The 21,204-nt window shown below is 41.1% G+C and overlaps 1 protein-coding gene across 1 annotated transcript in view; it reads right to left on the reverse strand.

The window, feature by feature from the left end:
• Lrp2 (LDL receptor related protein 2) overlaps nucleotides 1-21,204 on the reverse strand; it is a 164,415-nt gene that overhangs the window by 69,675 nt on the left and 73,536 nt on the right. The window contains exons 18-33 of the mRNA XM_021184968.2: nucleotides 19,377-19,502; nucleotides 18,490-18,620; nucleotides 16,153-16,290; nucleotides 15,580-15,861; nucleotides 14,133-14,378; nucleotides 12,957-13,076; nucleotides 12,754-12,870; nucleotides 11,343-11,720; nucleotides 10,044-10,292; nucleotides 8,339-8,550; nucleotides 7,442-7,626; nucleotides 6,471-6,699; nucleotides 5,566-5,743; nucleotides 4,150-4,278; nucleotides 1,047-1,213; nucleotides 459-602 (exon numbers count right to left, since the gene is read on the reverse strand). Of these exons, the coding sequence (XP_021040627.1) occupies nucleotides 459-602; nucleotides 1,047-1,213; nucleotides 4,150-4,278; nucleotides 5,566-5,743; nucleotides 6,471-6,699; nucleotides 7,442-7,626; nucleotides 8,339-8,550; nucleotides 10,044-10,292; nucleotides 11,343-11,720; nucleotides 12,754-12,870; nucleotides 12,957-13,076; nucleotides 14,133-14,378; nucleotides 15,580-15,861; nucleotides 16,153-16,290; nucleotides 18,490-18,620; nucleotides 19,377-19,502 (3,031 nt within the window). The remainder of the gene's footprint in view (nucleotides 1-458; nucleotides 603-1,046; nucleotides 1,214-4,149; nucleotides 4,279-5,565; nucleotides 5,744-6,470; nucleotides 6,700-7,441; nucleotides 7,627-8,338; nucleotides 8,551-10,043; nucleotides 10,293-11,342; nucleotides 11,721-12,753; nucleotides 12,871-12,956; nucleotides 13,077-14,132; nucleotides 14,379-15,579; nucleotides 15,862-16,152; nucleotides 16,291-18,489; nucleotides 18,621-19,376; nucleotides 19,503-21,204) is intronic.

The raw sequence follows: 21,204 nt of genomic DNA on the forward strand, positions 1-21,204 counted from the left end.
AATTCTTATCTGGGAAGAGAGGTAGCTATAAACTTGGTTGATAACTGACGTAGTATTTCTTCTATGATCCTTTTTTTGGGGGGGGGGGGGGTTCAAGACAGGGTTTCTCTGTATAGCCCTGGCTGTCCTGGAACTCACTCTGTAGACCAGGCCTGGTTCTGCCTCCCAAGTGCTGAGAGTAAAGGCATGCACCACCACTGCCCAGCTTCTATGATCTTAATTAGCTTTCTTAGAATCCTTTATAGGATACAATGGAATTGATCATTGGTAAGAAACAACATAGAATAATAGGATATTCTATTAATTTATTTATTTATTATTATTATTATTATTATTCATTAAATCATTAGCAGTCATCCTGTCTAAACCTCCCAATTACAGGAGCCATCATACCTGAGAACATATCCTATAGGAATCTAACAGCAATGTGTGAACCTACATAATAACAGAAGCATTACCTCAATGGACCGACTTGCAGGAGTGGTATAATAAATGTTTTTTGATATCCAGTCTAAGGCCAGGCCCAAAGAAGACCCCAGCAGAGACAGAGGAGCAAACACTGTCCTGTTGCTGCCATCAGTCTTCACTCTGTGAATTTCACCCTGGAAAGAAAAACAAGGGTGGTGAGCTAATCTGAGACGCGGACCCAGCCCAGCCCCTATACAGAAGCCCTCCTCTTCTCTCCGGGGAGAAGGACAAAGATGAGTAATTGACCTGTCAGGAAAAAAACTCACTGTACAGAGTCTCAAAAATAAAAATTAAAAGCACATTCGAAAGTGGCTCAGAAGTCACGAAGCAAAACAGACAGCAAACACTAAGAGCTCTTCATCCCCGTTTTCCTTTCTCCTGGCTTTTCCCCACCGTGGCAGATTGCTTCCATGAAGAGGGGAAGAATCTCAAGCAGAAGGGTACTGGAGAAGCCCTTGCTCCAAGCAAGGATTCTAATCCAAAGTCCCCAGGAGCTCCACTAAACACCTTGTTGGAATTCCCTGAGGGACCTTTGTCTTAAATAATGATCATACACATTGAACGCATCCAAAACTTACTGGATTCTCAACCCAATAGATGAACTGCTCTGAGTCATCGAATTCAACATCATAACCATGGTGTATCCCCGATATGGGGACCATGGCATCGTTGCTCTTCACCTCGGGATCAAGGGAGATTCCAAAAATTACATTTTCTCTTACGGACATCAAGAAAGGTTGATCACCTGTAAAAACAGCAGTCAAAGTGATATCACAGCACTGCAGCAATAACTACACACACAACAGAGGTGTCTCGAGCAACCACAGGCCTGCAGTCGGGAACCATCTCTGTCTCCTCATTCACGGTGACAAACTATCAGGATCTGAGTCCAAAAGCTCTTCACCCTCCCATAGACAACCTTAACAATGAACCACTGAGAGTCGATCTGCAGGGAAGGTGGGGGTTGAGGGGATGAACAATCACTTGGTGAAGAGTAACTTGCCTCCTGCTTCTCAGATATCATTTAGTTAGTATATGCCTTCCTTACTAGATTCTAATTCACAAAGTAGCACAATTACTATTGTGTTTCATTTTATCACTACTGTAAAACTAAAGCTTGATAGGAAGAAAGCCTGAAATAAAAGATTTGCCCAAATAAGTATCTGTAGTCAGGGGATGGAGAAGTAGCTAAGTCAGAGAGTGTGCTTGTCTTGCTTGCAGGAGATCATGAGTTGTGTGTGTGTGTGTGTGTGTGTGTGTGTGTGTGTGTGTGTGTGTGTGTGTCTGTGTGTCTGTGTGTGTGTGTCTGTGTGTGTATGTCCGTGTATGTGTATGTCCATGTGTGTGTGTGTGTCTGTGTACACAGTTAATAATAACCACATAATTGAATGAATAGAATTCACACAAGGAACTATATACTACCTTCAAAAGTTCCTCTAGATAACTAGTGATGACACTAACACCCCAGGTTGCATTTATAACTCCTGAGTCAGAAACCTATCTGAGTGTGTAGCTAGAGTCCACTACTTGGCTTGGTCATTGTGGGAAGTATATTTCCTACACAAATGTAAAATAGTTCTCAGCTGTCCTGGAGCTCAATTTGTAGACAAGGCTGGCCTCGAACTCAGAAATCCGCCTGCTTCTGCCTCCCGAGTGCTGGGATTAAGGGAGTGCACCCACGCCTGGCGAAAGTTCTCATTCTAATTTCACTCTATAAAATTAGGAAAAGCAAGTCCAATAAGATGGCGCAGTGGGTAAAAGTGCTAAATTCGAACTCTCAAACCCCCACTGGGAAGAAACAGCTGACTCTGTAGTAGTCCCCTGACATCTACACACAGTAGCATGTGCGTGTTCCCATGTGCTCAGGCACACAAGTCACGTATGCACACAAACACACAATAATAATAATTCCCATACCATCAATAACCACCATTGGTTTACGGATGCTTACTTATGTTTTCTTCCAGAATTTTAAATTGTCAGCTTGATTTTTGTTTTAGCAATGCTGAGATTAAACCTAAGGCCCTACACAAGCACGCACTGCCCAAGCTGACAACTCCAGACCAACTTCCAAACACTTCAAACTGATACCCGAAGGCTTGTGTTGGACAATCAGCGTGTTCTCTTTCATGTCCAATATCAGTCAAGCACTGTCAGGGCTGTTCCAGAGTCTTAGCAAGGACACCGCCGAGGGCAAAAGAGCAACAAAGTCAAGAGAAATGTTTATCTACCTGTTAGTAATTCATTTAAATATACTGGGGAAAATGTGTAACTTTTCCTAATAAGCATATATTGACAGTCAGGCTACACTTCAGAAACCAATTAGAAAATAGTAAAGACAAAGGCAAGCCATGGGAAAACCACAGGGGAATTTCTTGTGAAATGACAAGTGATACCCTTTAGAATCACTATCAGAGTCTGGCAGTAGTGGCGCATACATTTACTCCCCACACTCAGGAGGCAGAGGCAGGCAGGTATCTATGAGTTCAGGGCCAGCCTGTCCTAGATAGTGAATGCCAGAGCTATATAGAGAAACCCCGACTTGAACCCCCCCCCAAAAAATATTATCATTAGTAATATGGATGATACCAGTCCCCAATGAGCAGCTGATAATCTTTGTCTGGTGAAAGAATTCTTTGTATTTTAAAATATCTATGCTCAGATTAATCTTCTCTGAAAGACTCAAGGACATACTAAATTAAAGAATGTCAGCAAGGATTAGCAATGTAATAAATCTCTGAAGAAAAGTAGAAAATGGCAATCCCTGTGGTAACTATTACCAATAATTAAAACCTTTCATCATGAAATTATCACTGCACAACGTCACATGTCTGGATGGGGCTTCATCTTAAGTAACCTCACCTGCCTAGCCTGTAAACACTATAAATGCCCTAGATCCATTATCTATTATTTTCCACTTGAAAACCCCAGTTTTCCCATAGATTTGTACTTTTAAATTAGAAATATGTTAAAATTAACTATTTGGTTTCAAGTTATCTCTAGTAATTTGTATCAGTTTCAAAATACATTCACTCCTCTTCAATGAGAAAGGAATAGGTTCAGAGTCACTTTGTAAGTTTGTAAGGAATGGAGGGTGATTTTTTAAAGAGGTGTGCACAAGTACACACTCTTGAAGGAACCATTCATCTTCTCTTTGCAATCTCCAAAGCACCTGACATAATACTTCACATACCCTTCAGTCAACCTGTTAAGATAACGAAGATTAAATTGCTCAAATAGCCACTTGTAATATTTCTCACAGAGATAGAGCTTTTATTTCTAAGGTATCAGATGATAATAATAATAACAATACTGAAGTTGGAGCCATAAGACCTAGGACAGATCATTCATTATTGACTACTTTCATGAGAATTTTAAAAAATGAAATGGACCTGAAAATGTTTAAGCTGTCTACCTTTTAAATGCAGACTCGGAAAGTTGCTTATCAGAAAGGTCAGGGGTGAGAAAGCAGGAGGTTAAAGGTTGTTTAACAACATGCACAGGTAACATTAACTCCATAGACAACCTATGTGACAACTGAGGCGCTCAGTGGAAATCACCCCTCGGAGTATACCCACTGAACAACGTGGGAGACACCATGCTCAGTTTGAGTTACAAATGGGTCTTGGGTTTCCACAGCCTAGCACAGACTGACACATCTGATCATCAGAGCACTCTTACCTCTCACACAGTTGACAGAATCATCAGAAAGGTTCCACCCTGAGGGACAAGCACAAGAGTAATGTCTAGGCTCCTGTGCAGAAAGCAGGCAAAGATGGCTGCAAGTGGCAGAGGCACATGGATTCGGGGCTGTGGGAGAAAGAAAGGCAGGTTTGAATGCAAAATCGCCTACAGTACAGTACGCAAGGTCGTGGTCCTACCCACAGCACCTATTGCTGCAAAGGGGAATGCTTGCAGTTACCTTAGCTAAGGGGCACAAGAGAAAGGGTTGGCTTTCACAAAGTCCTGGGTTAACCCAATCTGTAACCAGATTATGAATAGTCACTGAATTATCTAGACATGATATAAATGCAATGTCTCTTTGCCAGACCTAAAAGCTATCTTCTTTCATGAAATGAAAGCAGGTTATACGTCTTTCGTGTGACCTTGATGCTTATCCAGCGATATCCAAGTTCTCCTTAGATAGCAATCTTCAATTGTTCCACATCCTTGCCTATGCCAGTCCTTGAAAAGAGGACTCTATGCCATCTAGGCTCACAGGTGCTTCTAGATCCCATTTCTTCTACTTACAGCATGCTAAATAACCCATTCTTTTTCTCACAAAAAATATTAAGCATCTGCTAGGTACCAAACACCATTCTACACATTGAGGATAAACAGAGTGTACATTTTAGAAAGGTAACAGAACTAAGTTCACGTTGGGTGTAGCAATTGCAGAACATGAGGATAAGTGGATATGAGGAACATGGTGGTCGTTTGGGGCAGGGTGATTAAGAACAGCCTCTCTGAGAAAGCGACATTTGAGCAGAACCCTAAATGACACAAGGCAGTCATTCCAACAGAGACAGAAGACAGATGTTCAAGACAAAGCAAGAAAGTAAAAGGTCAAAGCCAAGAACTCGCCTGGTGTGTCACTGGACCATGATGTAGTCCAGCGTGGTGAATGTAAGCCACAGAAGAAACAGGGCCAGACTGTGAGACACCACTGGAGAGATTTGAGGAGAGAAGATTATGGGAGGGTTTAAGTGTTCGCCCTCCCAACAGAAAGATCACCACTGAGGCCAAATCTTTACATCATCCGTCCACCCATACCCCATGCATGAAGGTGACTTGTGCTGGCCACAGAGGAACGCCTGCCTACAAGGCAGCAGCAGCATCATAATGAGGCCCAACAACTGGCAGCATAAAAAGGTCACAGAGCTGATTGCTGGATGAAACAACATAATGAAGATAGATATGCTATCGCCACTTACAAAAGACCGATTTTCTTGTAGTAAATAAAAGACAGAGCAATGCAGGGGCCAGGAGAAGCATGGGGTAGTGGTCTGTGGAAGGGAAATGTATTGCCTGGGCACTAGCATGTCCAGAAGAGGAAGTGGCTACGCGGTCCCCAGGCAGGCTGCTTTAGTCACTTACAAGATGGTTGCCTGGAGGGGTGGATGGCAATTATTCCGAGCGGTTGGTGAACGCTGTACATTACAACAGACTGGTTCCTCCCGTGCCACTTGTTGGCCTGCATGACCTGGTGAGTACCGCGGTCAGTCCAGAACACAGAGTCTTCAAACAGAGTAAGAGCATGCGGATGGTGGAGAACCTGGGAAGCGGAACCAGAGTGAGACCACACCCAGAGACTCTCCTTAAATTCCAGTTAGACACTGGAGATGCCGGGAAGTAGCTAATACAAGTGCCTCTACTCTAGGAGTGGCACTCTAGGGTATCGATTTTTAAAATGGAAATTGTTCCAGAGCTATTTCTGCCTCTCAATCTGTTATACCAAAGGTGTATATTACCCCCAAAGACCATAAAGAAGGCTCCTCTTGGGCTTCCTCAAGTCACAGAAACTAAACTCTTTGGAAAACTATGTATATATTTCGTACATTGGCCAATTTGTAAAACTTAAACAGAATCTACTAAACAAAAAGAAAAAATGTTAAGCACATAAGAGGTTCTGGTTTCATTCACAAATATGAGTCTAGTTTATTCACTTTTACTAGACCATGATTTTAAAAGATATATAAGCAAAAGACTGGCATCCACAGATCTCTGAAGTCACATTAATCTTTTACAAGACATGGGAGATATGACTGAGTGGAATAAACAGGAATAAACATCTTAATTTTCTTGTTAGTAACATAAGGTCGATGATATCTCACTGGTTTTCTTCCATGATCTATCTCTATCTCTCTCTCTCTCTCTCTCTCTCTCTCTCTCTCTCTCTCTCTCTCTCTCTCTCTCTCTCTCTCTTTTTCTCTCATTGTGCATATGTGCTGATACTGATTTCCACTTTGATTTAAATTTGAACTTAATTATAACAAACTTACCAAATCGCTAGCAATGACCTGCTTTCGGTTCTGTCCATCATAATCACAGAATTCAATGTAATCAAGATAGGCATCCATGAAGTAGATGAGGCGATTGGGGTAGTCAATACTTAAGCCACAGGGCCAGTATATCTTTTCCTGGACAATGACTGTGCGCATGGTGCCATCCATGCTGGCCCGCTCAATGCGAGGGTGATGACCCCAGTCAGACCAAAACATTACATTGTCACTGTAAAGAGAGGGAACATACACAGGAAAGGTAATGCCCACTTAATATAATGCAACACATGGGTCATTACTTCCTGTGATCATAATGCAACCGCAGGCCATCTGGATGTCTTTATAATGTGCATAAAGCACGCATTACATTATGGCATGGACGTGCCCCAATGCCAACAATCCACAAGCAATTTGTTACCCTACCAATTGTAAGTAGTGAGTTGACTTCTCCATCTTCAGAGATTCGTTATCCCTGAATCTGGTGTGTAATAACTCGGGGAAGTCAGCATGATATTGAACATAAACTGTCTAATTCATCCTATAGAACGCCTATAATCCCAGCACTTGGGAGGCAGAAGCAGGCAGATTCCTGAGTTCGAGGCCAGCCTGGTTTACAGAGTGAGTTTCAGGACAGCCAGGACTGCATAGAGAAACCCTGTCTCAAAAAAACCAAAAGAAAGTAAACAGTCTAACTTACAGAACTTACTGAAAATCTAGGAAATTTTTTCAAAGGTTCTGAAATACATAAATTTTTTTCTTCTTACACCTATCAGGCAAATGTCTCTTCCTCATACAGCTTAAAGGGGATGTCTAGGAAATAACATGAACTGTAAGCAGAAACAGCATTTTGTTGTATCAAAATCACAGCTAAGTGTGGCTCTGTGGGACATTATTACTACATGCATTAATTAGAAACCTACCATATATTCAATACCTGCGTGTATTCAATACCTAGTAAATGTCTCTCTTACCCCATTCTGGGATCTAATGCGAGTCCCCTAGGTTTTGTGACATTTTTGCTGATCAGTACTGTCCTGTGACTTCCATCAATTTTAGAGACTTCGATTGTTTCAAGAGTATAGTCTGTCCAGTAAATGTTGCGACCTATCCAGTCTACTGCAATCATTTCTGTCAAAGAGAGACCACTGTCATGGACCTACAGATGAAAGGATAAGATGTTAACATTAAAAAGAATAAATATAACTAACCAGTAAGCCAACAGCAGTGCTTTTAGGGATAAATATAAAAAGCATTCATAGCAGTAAATAATGTGAGATGGCTGTATTAGCAGCAGGTTTCATTGTGATTTTAAAAGCTTTTACACTTGCCAAGGGGCTCTACCAATGAGTAACCGCTTTATCTATTAAAAATTAATAAACAAACTTAGGGGGCTGAAGAGATGGCTTTGTAATTAAAAGGCCCTTGCAGAGAACCCAAGTTTGTTTCCTGGCACTCACGGAGCAGCTTATGACTGGGAACCAAACATCATCTTCTGGCCTCTACTAGAAACCACACATACGTGGCATGCACTCAGACACATAAACTAAAAAACTAATTCATCAAACAAACTCAGAGAGCTGTGTGGAAAATTTTAAGTCAATTAAAGCTCAGTAAAGCAATTCCTTGAGTCTCTTGCTCTGACCTATGAAAGATTCACAGAGTATCTACATCACATGGCATAGAATTCAGACTCGTGGAGAGTCTGGGAGAGCGCACACACACACACACACACACACACACACACACACACAGGAACATCCAGACCTCTTGAATATGACATGCTGCCCAGGACGAGGGAGGGCAGGACCTTCTCTTGGTGAGCAACAACAGAAAATATGAAAGGACCATAGATAGAGTATAGCACTTACCACTCGCTTGTCGGTTCCGTTTTGAAAGGCACTCCAGGTTTTACCCTGCAATAAGTCACTCCAAAAGACACGACCAGTGACTGAATCAAAATCCAGAGCAACCACAAAAGAAACATCCTGGACCAAAGAATAGATGTTGTGCATGTGAGCAGTGATGTTGTCCACAACGATTTTGTCACGACTTGCTACAGCTAACAGCAGATTTTCAGATGCTGTGCAGGAAAAGGACAAAAAGAAAAAGAAACCGTCAATGAATCTGAAAGGAAAATACAATTAAATACAGTTACAAAGTCTCCCCAACATCCAGTGCGTGGTACCAAACTAGAGAAGTGGGAAAGTAAGACCACTAGAAATAATCACTTTGTCTACAGACATATTACCCTGAACATCCCTGACCTCATCAGAGCTAAGCGGGATCAGGGGAACCTTGTTTGCTCATGGATACTCATTGGCATGTAAAATAGTTATATTCTGAAAAAGCTTTCTCTCTTGGATTATTGCAGTGGGCATCTAAGTACCAGTCTGGAGTGAGCTGTTCATACATTGATCCTTGACTTGCTTGTTGCAATTTGGTTTCTATCCTAGCAGACTGTAGGCTTGATTCTTGGCAGGAACCAAGTTTTGAGTATTTTTGTTTTCTCCCAAACCTTTAGGTGTAGCAGAGAGTTCCATCAATGAATATTCCTTTCCCCCTGGTCTTTTTAGTGTTAAGTCACACTACATTCATGTTGGCCTAAGGCTACTCAAATAGAAACTGGTCTCTGCCTTCCCTGCAGGTGCTGGAACCAAATGACTGAGTTCTGACCAATAATGCATCAATAACAATGATGGATCTACTTCCTGAAAAGGACCTTTCTTTTCCTAGCCTATTTTCTAAGGGAAAGAACAGACTAGAGCAAACTTGTTGGATCTTGGGTGGAAACTTCAGATACTAAGAATCAGTCTGTTGGGCTGGGGAGATGGCTCAGCGGGTAAGAGCACTGACTGCTCTTAGGAAGGCCCTGAGTTCAAATCCCAGCAACAACATGGTGGCTCACAACCATCCATAATGAGATGTGATGCCCTCTTCTGGGACATCTGAAGATAGCTACAGTGTACTTATGTATACTAATAAATAAATCTTTGGGGCTAAGCGAGCAGGGACTGAGAGAGCAAAGTCGACTAGAGTGAGTGGGTTGACCAGAGCAAGCAGAGGTCCTAAAATTCAATTCCCAACACCACCACATGAAGGCTCACAACCATCTGTACAATGTACAGTGTACTCATATACGTAAAATAAATAATTAAATATTTAAAAAAAGAAAAAACAGTCTGTCCCTTAGACTGTTTCATCCAGCCTCCTTGAAAAGAAAGGTTCCTTGTTTGACATTGGTATTTTTTGAAGCAAAGCTTTGGTATTTTTGTAGCCTAGGTTGGCCTTGAACTCACTATAAAGCCCAGGCTAATTAACCTAGTCCTACCTCCCAAGTGCTGGGATAACAGGCATAAACCATGGTGTCCTGCAATAAGGAAACTTTTAAACCCTCCTCTGTTGAATCATTTTGAGAGAGGATGAATCAACATTCTAATATCTAGTGTATTCACTTTCATATGGGTCAAAAGGCATTGAATAAGTTGTCTAGTCAGACTGACTGATAATCAATCTTACACTGAGAGAGGCTATTAAATTTCCTGGAGTTAGTTCCCTTTCAAGCTTAATAATTACCTGTGACTTTGCAAGTCCGCCCATCACTTTCCAATGTATATTCTGGGTCACAAGCACACCGGAAGGACCCTCTCATGTTGACACAGTGCTGGCTGCAAAAGCCTGGAGTATCACACTCATTTACATCTTCACAGGTCTTGGTATCATTGGCAAGTTGGTATCCTATTGGACACACGCAGGTGGCTCCAAAGGGCCCTTGCATGCACTGGTGAGTACAGCCACCATTAAAATGTGAGCAGCTGTCTTGATCTACAGGAAAGAGTCACAGGGTGAAAAGTCAGACATCCTTGCTTTTTTGACTTACTCCAATGTAGTTACATGCCTACTTTAATGAGAGTTAATTAAGAGCCCCAATCTCTTGGGTGAGCTGTTCAACTTGTCTTCTCTGAATTGCCTGAAGCTATAGTAAACAACCACCCTCCCATATAGCTCCATTTATGGCTGTTAGAGAACCTTGAGAAATTAATGCTGGCATCAAGAAACCAAACTGTCACCGATGAAGCAGAGAAATCTAATGTGTTCCCTCTGAACTTCTCCAGCCTAACTAGAAATGTTTTGCAGGAAAAGCTGGAAGTGATCAACTGGAAAGGACACAATTTGCTAACATACGCATCATTCCTTACTCTTGGGGCCAGCGTGGCAATGGCAGAAGCAGCCCAAAGCCAAGTCATATACTGGGTATGAAAATACTCCCTATTGCCAGGAGCACCGTAACTTATGGGTAAAGAGACAAAACACAGAACACGCACTAGAAGGGGAGGTCACAGTAATTAGTACCATGTCAGCATACACATGACACATGTGAAATCATAAAGGTCTAGAATATTCACAGTCATACCTTGCTGTGGTTCATCTGAGAGTGAGCGTTAATTAAAGAGGAAAGAGAGAGAGGACAGTAGTTAGGATTACATGCCAATCAGAGCATTTTAATCACTGCAAACACAACCCCCTGGGTTTCATTGGTTCTATGACAAGTTCCGATTAAAATTAGAAAATCTTCAAGTTAGTAAAGTTTATGGACACATTACCAAGAGAGTTACACTTGATTTGATATGATATCCTGAACAGTGACATAAAGAGAAGAGAAAACACAGACACAAGTAAAAAGATATTAATGAGAAGTGTTATGCAGTCATCATTTATTGGAATTTATAGTTACTCCTACAGGGATATAAAGTCACAGAGGAACTAAAAATCCCCTTCCCAAAATACTACATGGGGTCTGTGACAGTGCTGGGGTACAGCCATCTACTGTTCAGAATAAATTTGCGTCCAGCAAACTGTGACCAGGGAACTTACTGCAAAGCGGGGACTCATCGGTCCCATTGGGACAGTCAAAGATGCCGTCACACAGGGCACTCAGATTGACACAGATGCTGTAGCCTGGGCACTGCCACTGCGAGCTAGGACAGCGAAAAGGCTGGGTAGGACAGTCCTTCTCATCACTCATGTCCCTGCAATCATTGTCCCCATCACAGACCCACGAGTTGTAGATGCAGTTTCCATTGTCACAGAGGAAATGAGACGGGGAGCAGGTCTTAGGAACACAGCCATTGTGTTCATCCGAGCCCTGGATACAGTCCGGGTGCCCATCACACTCCCAGGTGTTAGGGATGCAGGTACCATCTCCCTGGCACTGAAACTCATCTGGGTGGCACATACCAGGAGGCCTGGTCGCTAGAGGGAACAAAGGCACATGAGTAACGCACTTGTGGTTGAATGTATGATCCTTTTGGGATATAGATCAGGAGTTTATTCTGGACAAACAGTAGACTTATAAATAATGATTAAAATGGATCCAATACTAAATTCCTGTACATTGTGGTACATGGAAATATTTACAGGAGATCAGTGGATCCAACAACAAGCTATGCACTCTTGCGTAAAAGTACAAGTCAGAAATCCATCCTGTTTCTCCCCTTCCCCCATTAATGAATTTACATACTTCCTTTCTTATTCCTTGGGATTGTCTAAAATGTCACCGTTCAAGCAGATGAAAAATCATATCATAGTCTCTAATCTGGGACTATGACAGAACAGGATCCATCAGAATTACACGAAGTTCTCCTTAGATCTTGGAATTAGAAGGAGTTTATTCGCTTTCTAACCCTTCATAGAAGTTTAACTGAGTCGCATATAAAGCTATCTGCCTGGCTTCAGTTACCATAGCCCTTTTATAATCTCTCTATGGACAAACCTACAGCTTGAATGAATGAGTCGATCCCATATAGGCCTATATCATTTCTAGTCCACAATTTGGCTTCCCAACTGAGATTTCAATGAAACTGCATCCAGATAGGGCTGGCAAAATGGTGAAAGGCTTTAAAATTCACATAATGGATAAAAAGAACTGACTCCCCCAAAGTTGACTTGTGACTTCCATATATGTACTGTGACTTGTGTGCATTCGCATGTGTGCACGTAAATACACACAAGCAAATAAATGTAATATTAAGAACATATTTTTGTATGTCCTTGGGATGTAATATCTAAGGAATTAACTGTTTGATATGTCCATTTATATAACACCAGATGCAAATCATTATATGATAATACTACCCATATAATATTTATTAATTCATGTCAATCTTTTATTCTCATAAGAACATTTTGTGCTTTATTTGAATTTAAAAAAAAAACTATATGGTAATATCCAATACTAAGATAAGGGATGCCTTTGTCTGAAGTACACTGTGTGTGTGGCACTTACGACAGCCCGCCTCATCAGAGTTGTCCTTGCAATCGTACACCCCATCACAGCGGTACCTGCTGTTAATGCAAGAACTCCCGTCAGCACATTTGAACTGAGAGCTCGTGCAGTTTAACACTGTAAACAAAAGAAGAGAAGTGTATGACATTAACTCCAAGATAAGCAGAGCACACAGTAAGAGAAAAGTAAAGCTGTCCACTTACCACAGCCTGCCTCATCCGAGCCATCAACACAGTCCTTGTCCCCATCACAGACATACAGTGGGCTGATACACCGGTGGTCAGGGCAACGAAACTGGGTAGGGTGGCAGGTCCCCGAAGCTTCTAATGGCAAACAAAAACAAAGTCAAGTTTATTTTCTGTTAACAGACTTAACTCAGTGCTATGTGTACAGACTCCTTCAGACCAGCGGCCACGTCAAAGCCAGCACAGTGGGAGAACCCAAAGTGAGGATTTGGAATTAAATCTTTGGGAGCAGAAGCCATTCATCGAGGTAGCAGCCCAGGAGTGTGTCTCACGGGTCTGTGACTCTACCTAATCTGAGTGACATGGTCAGCTCACCACATGCCAAGAAGCACCAATGCACGCATGCAGGCTGCCTATCCCCTCCATAAAGTCAGTGAAAATCACACACTGCTAGATGGCAAAAATTAAAAAGGCCCAACTCCCCCCAGAAGGAAAATGAATTGCCAAAGTTTGCAACCAGTATAAGAATTTAGTCTAGAGAACTCTGTTCCATCTTAAACCATTGTTACAAATAACCATGCCAAAGAATAAGAACCAGGGAGATAAAGAGAGCCTATGTCCTTGCTCTGTATTAAATGAAAAGATAAAAAAAGAAAGACAAGGGAAGGGGGTGAAACAAAAAGAAGGAAAACAAACAGCCAGATGTCTGGATGCTTACAGGGTACTGGGTAAAATTTTTTTTTCATTAAAGGCTTTGAAAAAAAGAAAAACATGCATACATGTGTGAAGAATATATGCATGATCATAAATGGATGTTAGAGACATGCATGGTGCACATGCATCTGATAGCACAGGTTGACGTCATCCTCCATTGGTCATCCTCAGTCCTCCCCTTCCTTTAGAGCAACAGTTAGCAGGGGCAACAGATGTGAACCACTGCATCCAGCTCAGGTCCTTTGTTCATTTTCCTTTGTTTACAGTTTCTATCTGGATGTCTGACAGCTGTGTTGTGCTGTGATAAAGCTCAGTACCTTTAGGAAAAGCTCTCAACATGTCTCAGACTACTGATATTCAGAGGTTGGCAAGGATCGAACTGTGTGAGAGTCTTAGAGGAAAAAACCTTAGTCTTAGAGGTTACTCAAACCTACGTGCATACAAGGCTAACCAACCCAGAGAAGTCAGCTCGACACTCACGACAGTTCTTTTCATCTGATCCATCCGAACAATCATTGTCTGTGTCACAGACCCACTCTTTTGGGATACACATGTGATTGTCGCAGGTGAAGGAGGTGGGCGGGCAAGTAGACGATGGTGAATGAGTGGGGCAGTTTTGCTCATCACTGCCATCTAGACAGTCGTTCTGTTTGTCACAGCGCCACTGGCCAGGGATGCACTGTCCACCGTGGACACAAGTAAAAGCCGAAGATGAGCAGGTGTTATCTACAAAAAGCCACAAGGCAGTCATGAAAATGCTTGGTTCTAAACATTTATGAGGTTGTTCCGGTAGAAGCAAAGATCTGCTCACCTCTCAATATACTATCACACAAAATTAGACGAAATGTGAGAATGGTTTAGGTTTGGTAAGCACCAAGCATAATACATGCACATACTATATGTGTGTATATTATATGCATATATGTATGTATGCATGTATGTATATATACATATATATATATGCATATACATACATGTATATCCTTTTTTAACCATCAAGAGAAAACTATGATTACTATATAATTATCTTAAATTAGACTTTGAAAGGTATGGGAATCTTCCCAAGACTAAATCTCTAGTCTGTACAATCCTGGGCTCACCTTTACTTCCCTCCTATGACAATTTCAGGAAAATGTACAACTTTTCAAATAACAGAGTTTCTCTGTGTAGCCCTGGCTGTCCTGGAACTCACTCTGTAGACCAAGCTGGCCTCGAACTCAGAAATCCACCTGCCTCTGCCTCCCAAGTGCTGGGATTAAAGGCGAGCGCCACCACTGCCCGGCTCAAATAACTCTTCTTTCACTCTAAAAGCACAGGTTGCTACTGGCATCATTTTAATAGAGGCTTCTAAAGATCTTAATTATTTTCATTTTTTTAATGGGATATTTAGGCCTTCTGCAATGGTAATCGTTAGGACTGAAACTTTATAGACTAGAATACCATCAAAAAGTGTAGAATTACAGACCCATTCCGCCTTCCATTCATTTCACTCGGAAAAGAAGGATAAAACACACACAGGACATGATGTTTTCAAAGGCTACAGTTGCAAGGACCTATTCTGTAATACTATTCTCACCATTGCTGCTGATCAAACCCAGGGCCCTGTTCATGCTAAGCAGTTTCACTACGATTGAGCCCTATCCTCAGCCCTGATTGACTTTTTAAAGAGTAAACTGACTATATAATTCCAAAGAGCTATTGTCTACAAGAATTATCAATAATAATCTAACACATCTCTAACATTACCTATGAATTATATGTATTGCTTAACTTATCTCTGGAATATATGTTATGAGTCTTATTTTGTAAAAGAATACCTCGGTGGTGTTTTCCTATACTCATAGATAGCTCATGCTTTGATTATTGCTTATGGGTGGCCAGTCTTCTGTTCTATTCATCTCCCCAAAACCCCAGCACAGATACTTACTAAGTGCCCCACACTGATGCTCATCACTGTTGTCATGGCAATCATCCACTCCATCACAGCGGAAGATACTGGGCACACACTTGCCATTGTTGCAGGGAAAGGAAAAGGAGCCACACTGCTGTGTGGGTGGCTCTCGGGCTGGGTCTCCCTCACAAGTCATTTGGTCCCTCTGAAGCTTCATTCCATAGGGGCAGCCACACACCCGCTGGAAGTTTGGAACTGGGAAGCAGAAATGGCTGCAGTCGCCGTTGGGATGGGTGGTCTGACTGCAGTAGTTAGTTCCTGGAAATGCAGAAACAAGTAGATCCAACCTTCAACGTATGAAGGGGAACATTAAAAAAAAAAATCCAGAGCCAACACTACAAAGTTGGGAATCAGCCCAGCATTCGGTTTAAGGACAGGAAAGTTGTAAGGTGTATATTTCCAAGAAACCAGAGTCCTGCTGTGTTCAACTATATGGCTGATAGGAATGTAGCACTGTCAGGAATTATGTTGAAGATACAGTTAAAGAGAAAGGAACCACTAAATCAAATAACTATGTCCGGATGGAGACTACTTGGCAATGCCCCTCACCGGTCTGGAGGTCAGCATCATATGCCTTCACGTGCATTATGCTGCTGATGCCACTTCGAACAACTGTCATATCACCACCATCAGACTTCCTGACCCGAATAATCGCACCCAGTCTCCAGTCTGTTAAGAACACATTATCTAAGGAGAAAAAGAAAATGATTCACACTTCAGTCACAGTTTAAGGAAATGTAACCGGCTTACAAGAATGCAGTGGTCCAGGAGCCCATCGGTCATCTATGTGTAATCATTTGCTCTTTGGCAGCCCTTATTTAATTGATATCATGGCTCAGGCTGAGGCAGCTACATAATATTTAGTAGAAATTAGGCGTAAACCTCCATATATAAAAGTAAACATGAAAAAGAATCCTTTGAGTTCTTATCTCCAGCCAAAACACTCAATTTTTTTTTAAAGGAGTGTAGCATCCTTTCACCTCCTATGAGAATTCCTACTGTTTTTTAGATCCAGTTTTAATAAGAAGCTTTTGCTGAGAGATGGTGGCCCATGTCTTTAACCCCAGCACTCAGGAGGCAGAGGCAAGGCAGATCTCTGAGTTTGAGGCCAGCCTGGTCTACGGAGTGAGTTCTAGGAGAGCCAGGGCTACACAGAGGAGGAGGAGGAAGAGGGAGAGGAGAAGGAGAGGGAGGAGGAGCTGTTAATAAGGAAAAATACAGATCTCATTTTGTTAAAAAAGTTGTAATGTTTGGGTAAAAATATCAACAATTGTGCAAACTTACATATGATCTTAAAAATTTAGATTTCATCAAAGAATTCTACAAGACCATAACTAACTAAAAAATACAAGTAAGAATAAATGCTTAACAATGTCACTCATGTTACGAAATCAAGTTTCCTCATCTGTGGTCCATACTAGTACGTCATTAAAACCACTAAATCATATCTCTCTTAAATGCAGATTTCAGTCCTACCATTCAGAACAGTGTCTCGTATTTAAATAGATGAAGAGTCAAATCAAACTTATAGGCCTGTGCAGTATACTGTCAAGGAAATCTAGCTAGTCTTTCAGTAAAGGATTAATGGTTTGCATAGTATTATGAAACAAAAGAGCATTCCATACCAAATACATAGTGAAGCTAGCTAGGTCTGGTGGCATTCATAGATTTCTGAGACTGAGGGGGGAAGAACATGGGTTTGAATGAGCTTAAACTCTGTAGGGGGACCCCTATCTTCAAAGAAAAAGAAAGGGAAAAGAGATTCATAATGAAAATCAGAATGACTAAAACTAATATTTTGGGTTATAGTATTGTTCTCATGGGAATGCACTCACTATTTTTCATGCTGATAAAAACCAAAAGATATCCAAACATCCCACCATATAACAGAGAAAAATTAACATTTAAAAAATGTTCCTATGACTAGCAAATAGCACGAGCCTGACAGACAATATTTGAAAGGGGGAGTGAAAACGGGAGGGATGACTGTTTATAATTGACTCATCTCATCAAAAATCTCAGAGCATTTTTTAAATATTTTTAAAATACCACACACTCCACAGATAGACAGCAGGATGGAATAATATTCAGTATGACTACCCACTCTAGTTGCTTAAAGCACTATGCTAAGTATTTGACCAGGGGGTTCCAACAGGAACACAACTAGTTTGTACACAGGACTTTTGGTAGCTCTCTACAAAGTGTCAACCCTCAAACTAGGCAAATTATGGTACACTGTGTTCATTTCTTTGAGCAACAAGGTCTCATGATTCAGTTTATTCAATTGAGTTGACTGTGATCTTGCCCTACAGCCCAAGCTGGCCTCATGATTCCCCTGCTTTCCAAGTGCTGGGATAACAGGAACACACTACCAGAAGGTTTGATCGAGCATTTGTGTGTAATCCACAAGCTACACACAAGAACCCTGTTTCAGGAATAAACAAGTCAGCTGTTTTATTCTGCATGGTCTTGTTATACAAGTGAGCCATGACTTAACTATGTGGCCCAGGCTACTCTCATGGTGTTCCTCCTGATTCAGCCTCCCAGATGAGTGTGTGCCACCAAGCCTGGCTCACGAGAGAGAGAGAGAGAGAGAGAGAGAGAGAGAGAGAGAGAGAGAGAGAGAGAGAGAGATATTCATTCTGAGCAACCCAAATCACAGAAGCACGTCTCCACTGAAGAAGGTAGTTGAGAGAAGTAGACAAAAGTTTGGCAGGAATCATGGTCATTTCCCACAATTCCATGCCTCTCAGAAATCTTTACTAGCAATGTGAAAATTGTATAGAAATATGAATGGAAAAACACAGTCATATGTTTCTGTTCACATTTTGGGGTGGGAATAGGGTTCTGTGGCAAATATATACCTTTTGTTGCCTCAAAGCATACCTTCAAAGACGGTGAGTCCAAACGGATGTGTCATCTGGTCTACATGACCCAGTCTTTTTCTGTCTAAACCATCAAGGTTGCTGTGCTCAATCTTATCAAAAAAGGCATCCACCCAGTACAACCGGGAAGCACTAAGAAAAGGAAGAAAACATGTTATCTAATCCCAAGACATGAGTGTCCCAAACAGGGAGGACATTGGCAGATTACTTTCATATAAAAGCCAAATGTGTCTATTAGAAATTTACATTGTATGCTTCTCACACATACAGTAAGCTTAAAATTTGAAATCTTTGAGCTGGGAAATGTGTTTTCCTCCTTGAGAAATAGACAAGAATATTGATGGTAATGTTTAAAAACTAAACATGCTTCTGCCCTTTTTCTCCCATAACCTGCTTCAATAATTTATAAGCTCATTGGTCTTCTTCCTAAATTGATCAACTCCTGAGAATCCCCAAAGCATGTATAAACAAATCTACACTAGTCGATTGAGTCAGTATTCACTAACTAACTCACTTGTTGATTAATTAATATCCTGAAGCTGCTACGTTTCATCAGATCTCTACACGAACTTCTACACGAACTTCATCCATCTTGGCCCTGTCATTCTACTGTTTTTAGAAATTTGCTCAGAATACTTAAGAGTGCATTGACTTTTTATCTTACCAGCAGCTGGCCAGTTGTGTTTGTATTCTAGATCATTCAGCATCCGTTACCCATGACCTGACAGCGATCAAAAAGTCTCAGAAACTTGCAGGATTCATTTCCTTACTCCGACACACTACCATGTATCCAGTATACTGGAACCAGTGTCCAGAATACTAGAACTAGTGTCTAGTATACCTTCTCCACACTCTACAGTGATTAAAATTCAGATGGTATCTACGCACCTCCAATCAATGGCCAAGCCATTAGGCCACCCCAGACTAGTGTTGACTATGGGCATTAGGTGAGATCCATCGCTCCATGCCCTCATAATCTTTGCAGGACGGAACCAATCACTCAGGAACATATACCTAGAAAGCAGGAGCAAATCAAGGAGGGCAATATGGGAACAAACTGATAACCTTGAAAAAATTACAATTGATTTTACTCTCCATATATGCTATCAAGTTTGGCATATTTAATTCTAAGTTACAATTTAAGTTATAAATATGTAATCACAGTCACAATTATACATGATATTAAAATGAGCATCTGGGAGAGAGAATAACTAGACCACAGGTTGTAAAACTTCTGTCACCCAACATATTAGTGGACAACTTTAATTTCCAACACTTGGGAGACATATGTCACCTTGAGTTCCATAATGAGTTCAAGGCCAGCCTGGTCTACATACTAAGTTTCAGGACAGCCAGAGCTACATAGGAAGACCCTGTCTCAGAACAGAACAGAACAGAACAGAACAGAACAGAACAGAACAGAACAGAACAGAACAGAACAGAACAGAACAGAACAGAACAGAACAGAACAGAACAGGAGTTTGCTGGGTTTATGTCCACCTATGTAGCCAAGCTGGCATTCAACTTAAGTTTCTCTGCATCTGCACTATAACACCAATGCTAGATAATAGTTAGGTGTCAGCTTTCATATGCGACCCTGATTCAAGTTACATAGTGAAGACTTCATGAATAAGAAGTCAAATATATTTTCTTTTAATCTGGGATTAAACATTCAGAACCCACCAGACCGTTCGCTATTTATTCTTCTATAAGGAATTTATAACTCTACAAAATTCTCTCAGTGTTAGGGATCAAGAGATCTTTCAGTAAGTAAGAGCACTTGTTCATGGGATCTGGAGTTCAAATCCCAGACACCATCTTCTGGCTTCTAGATTATTCACAGGCACTCTTACCTACAGACACATACAACATATAAACACACACACACATGTTAATCTAACTCTAAACACACTCATTAACTCTAATCAACATCTTTTTCTTTCCTTTTTGTTTTGTATTGGTTTTTTTTTTGGGGGGGGGCGGTTATTTGGTTTTGTTTTGAACCATGGTCTCTTACTATGTAACCCTGGCTGTTCTAGAACTCACTGCAGGCTGCCTTGAACTCAAAGAGATTCACTTTCCTCTGCCTCCCAATTGCTGGGATTAAAGTCACACACCACTTTTTTTCTCTCCACTTCTTTTTTTCTTTCATATAATCCCTAGGAATCAAAACCATTTCCGAGTGTAACTTTCTAAACTATGATGGCTTCACATCATTTCAACGAAAATGGGAAGAATGCATCAGCTTTTCAAAACTAAAGATTCAGGTTGCTATAAATCCATTAGAAAAAAAAATATCAACCATTTAACTGTGTAGGTGAATAAGGTTTACAGAGAAAAATTAAAAGTATAAAGAGAACACAGCTTTTAGAAAGAAAAAAGGAAGGAAGGAAGGAAGGAAGGAAGGAAGGAAGGAAGGAAGGAAGGAAGGAAGGACAAATTTTGTGTCTGAGCAGGTCTAGAGTTTGACTACAGATTTGGGATATATATATATATATATATATATATATATATATATATATATATATCCCACCCCCACCCCAGGTGAGGGAACCTGGCTTGGTGGGTCACAAGTTTTTCTTACCATCTCTTGAGTTTTTCTTATCATTCCATTCAACTATAACTGAGTATCTCAGGCGTGTTCTGAATAAGCTACTGTACATATTCAAGTAAAATAAAAAAACAAAAAAGAACACTGTAGACTGTTCTGTTTCCT

This window comes from Mus caroli, chromosome 2 (assembly GCF_900094665.2).
Source record: "Mus caroli chromosome 2, CAROLI_EIJ_v1.1, whole genome shotgun sequence".
In the NCBI taxonomy this organism is placed as follows: domain Eukaryota; kingdom Metazoa; phylum Chordata; class Mammalia; order Rodentia; family Muridae; genus Mus; species Mus caroli.